At 44.6% G+C, this 3,669-nt stretch overlaps 1 protein-coding gene across 2 annotated transcripts; it reads right to left on the reverse strand.

The window, feature by feature from the left end:
* Positions 1-2,124, reverse strand: cmklr1 (chemokine-like receptor 1). 2 transcript variants are annotated; one of them, XM_056291475.1, is made up of 3 exons: positions 2,096-2,124; positions 1,072-1,956; positions 1-966 (listed from the first exon to the last, which is right to left on the reverse strand). In XM_056291475.1, the coding sequence occupies exons 2-3, from the start codon at positions 1,924-1,926 to the stop codon at positions 874-876; spliced, it is 948 nt and encodes a 315-aa protein (XP_056147450.1). In that variant the 5' UTR covers positions 1,927-1,956; positions 2,096-2,124; the 3' UTR covers positions 1-873. The 2 variants fall into 2 exon arrangements, with proteins under 2 accessions (XP_056147450.1, XP_056147443.1); XM_056291468.1 differs by having other exon boundaries at positions 1-1,956.
* Positions 2,125-3,669: the final 1,545 nt, after the last annotated feature.

Genomic DNA, 3,669 nt, shown 5'->3' on the forward strand with positions numbered 1-3,669 from the left:
GGGGCGCACGTTTAAATAAGACCCCTGAACCCTTTTGTTTTCTTGCTGTTTATTAAATTTGGTGCTATTTTTACGTTTTTTCTTATATACCGCTCTTTTGTTTTGTGTGTGTCATTTTATTTTCATCCTGTTGACAGACATGTGTAGCACCTTGTGACCCCAGTTTACAGAGGTGATATATTAAATAGCACTTTACTTCCTAGCATAAAGAATGGCTATTGTTGTGACTATTCAAGCTAGGAAATGCTAACTTGCTAAGGCTAATGCCAGTGTTTAAAGTTGTTGCCTGAAAAGTTATTGTGTTACATAAAACAGCCATTGCTTGCTAACAGAAATAATAGAAAAGACAGAATTAAAGTCAAAATTCAGTGACACTTTGACTTAAAAAAAGAATCATAAATTCAAACACAGTCCACACTTTAGATGCCTAGAAGTCTTATCAACTATATTCCTTACAATTTATTTCTCTATTTGCGTCACCCTGCAATATGTCTGTAATCCTTTCTACAACAGTTATTTCAGAAACAATCATTTTTATTTACCTTAAAATTATGTTAAACAAAACATGCAGGTTTAGTGAGGCATTAGATTCTAGCCTCTTTGCAAGACCAAGCAAGCCTGGTCACTTATTCATTATTAAAGCCACACTGTCAACGGGAAACCACAACACATTCACTCTGAGAAATGAGTCATACTGCAACAGTATGAGCTAAATATGAACAGAGAACCCTTTTTACATTTACACTCTTCAACACATTAATGGTGGTATTAATGGTGTGGCACATTTCTATAGGTATACAAAGGAACACATTAACATTAACATGAGAATATGTGTGTATTTACAGAGTTGACTCTACGTATAGTTTGAGACTTCTAGATGTGTGTAGAAGCTCTGCCGTCCACGGAGCTGGACCTGGAGAGGTATCGGCTCATGGTGCGGCCCTCCTCTCCCAGTGCATTTTCCATCTTGGAGAACACAGAATTCTTGAAAGACCGCTTGAAATCGTTGCCCATGAAAATGTACAATATTGGGTTTAGGAAACTGTTTGCTGTAGCCACCGTTGTGCTTACCTTAAAACCAAGTCTTATTACTTCCGAATCGTAATTTTGGTGGTTCAGCTCGAGCAGGACAAAGACATGGTAAGGCAGCCAGCAGATGAAGAATGTGACAATGAGGGCAGTCATGACTTTGAAGGGTTTTGATGACTTGGTCATGTTATTGGTTCTTAGTCTCAGGATGATGATTGAGTAGCAGATGAATATAATGAAGAATGGGATGATAAACCCTCCGACAAGACGGCTCACAGCAATCATCTCATGGCTGTATTGGTGTGATGTGTAGTTGTTGAAACAAACAGACTTTCCAAGATGGCTGACAACATCTCTGAAAACCACAGAGGGAATACTTAGGGCAATAGAGACAACCCAGGCTAAGGTGACCACCAGAGAGGCCTTTTGAATGGTGCGGTGGTTCTGTGCCCAAACCGGACACATGACTGACACGCATCGGTCTGCGCTGATAATGACCAGGAGGAAGATGCTGCTGAACATGTTGAGGAACATAGCAAAGGAGGTGAACTTGCACATGAAGAGCCCAAAGATCCAGTTGCTTGTTGCCATGTGTGTAATGTTAAACGGAAGACAAGCACAGAATATAAAGTCAGAGATCGCAAGGCTCAGGTACCAGGTGGTGTTGATGGTCTTCTTCATCTTAAAGCCAGCGATCCAGATGACAATCCCATTCCCAGAGAGCCCCAGCAGAAGAATCAACACATTGACCACCAGCAAAGCGACACATGAGACTTCCTTGAAACACGTTGAATTGGGTTTGAAAACGACATTCTCAAGTGTGACGTCTTCATCGTAAGTGTAATTGTCATTGTAAGTGTCATTGTACATCTCATAAAGGATTGCATCATTATCCATTGTGCCTGAAGTAGCAGTATCAAGAGAACCCTGTGGAAAAATAATGTTTAAAAATGTTAAATGTTTAAAATGACAGAGCTGAGGGATGAACTTATCTCTCTACAGGGATGATTAGCATTTCAACCTTATCTGAAATCATCTGAAAGTTAAAGGTAACATGAGAACATACCTATAGCCAGACCATCTACCGCTGTTGACTTGATGTCTTGTGGTGACTGTGAACACAGTTGTCGCTTATGTAGGACTGTGTGACGTCCACCTGCTTAGCTTGAAAATCAGATGATTGAGCGGTTTCTCAATACTTCCATCCTCTTAATGCTTTCACTACTGCATTTTCATGGCCAGCCCCTCACGGCTAACCCGTCTCTGATGTTTTTCAACGAGGCTCTCCTAACCTGTCCTGATGGTTTTACACAGTTTAAGCACGGTATGTGGCAACGCTTCACATTAAGTGCATGTGATAAGTGTTTGTTAATAGGTAACAAGGCCCTGGAGGTCTGGGTGGCGTAGCGGTCTATTCCGTTGCCTACCAACACAGGGATCACCGGTTCGAATCCCCATGTTACCTCCGGCCTGGTCGAGCATCCCTACATACACAATTGGCCGTGTCTGCGGGTCGTAGTGGTGGATCTAGAGATTTTTTCCTGGGGTGGCAAAGGGGTGGCAAGACTGTGTCCCAGAGGTGGCAGCTGCCACCCCTTGCCACCCTGTAGATCCGCGCCTGTGGGGGGGAGGGGGATTCTAAATCGGCGACTTCTGTTTGAGATGAGTTTGGTGCGGGTCTCATTGACCTTCACCATGCATGTACATAAAATATACTTTAAAAACATATTATCTGATTTATAAATGGGGTGGCAACAGGGGTGGCAAGACTGTGTCCCAGAGGTGGCAGCTGCCACCCCTTGCCACCCTGTAGATCCGCCCCTGGCGGGTGGGAAGCCGGAATTGGGTGTGTCCTGCTCGCTGCACTTGTGCCTCCTCTGGTCGATTTGGGCGCCTGTTCGGGGGGAGGGGTAACGTGAACCTCCCACGCACTACATCCTCCTGGCAAAACTCCTCACTGTCAGTTTAAAAGAAGTGGCAGGCGACTCCACATGTATTGGAGGAGAAAAGTGATACTCTGCAGCCCTCCTCGGATCGGCAGAGAGGGTGGAGCAGTGACTTCGGATGGCTCGGGAAAGTGGGATAATTGGCCAAGTACAATTGGGGAGAAAAATTGGAGGAATATAGGTAATAAGGCCCTTATAAGTCCTTATAAAATACTTATTAACATTATTTAAAAAAGTAATTTTTTGGATTTATTTCCCCTTTTTCTCCCCATTTGTACTTGGCCAATACTCCACCCGTCCGAGCCGTCCTGGTCGCTGCTCCACCTCCTCTGCTGATCTGTGGAGGGCTGCAGACTACCACATGCCTCCTCCGATATATGTGGAGTCGCAAGCCGCTTCTTTTCACCTGACAGTGAGGAGTTTCGCCAGGGGGACGTTATCCAAAAGAATTGAATCGAGTGCAACTGGACATGGTATAGTATATCCGTGAAGACGTTTCGCCTCTCATCCAAGAGGCTTCATCAGTTCGTGCCTTTCTGACTAGACCAAGCTAGTCTGACTGGCTGGTGATGATCCTCCCACGCGCATGCTATTCCCCCCAGTGCCCCCCCCCCCGAACAGGTGTCACCACTAGTGATGGTTCCGGCCTATTTATCAACCCGGTGACACGGTTCACATCATCCCCAAAATACAC

The sequence above is a fragment of the Lampris incognitus genome, chromosome 1 (genome assembly GCF_029633865.1).
Source record: "Lampris incognitus isolate fLamInc1 chromosome 1, fLamInc1.hap2, whole genome shotgun sequence".
Classification (NCBI taxonomy): Eukaryota; Metazoa; Chordata; class Actinopteri; order Lampriformes; family Lampridae; genus Lampris; species Lampris incognitus.

Excerpts from the sequence above, each read along its gene's own strand:
- cmklr1 (XM_056291468.1), bottom strand. The coding sequence starts at position 1,926 with ATGGATAATGATGCAATCCTTTATGAGATGTACAATGACACTTACAAT.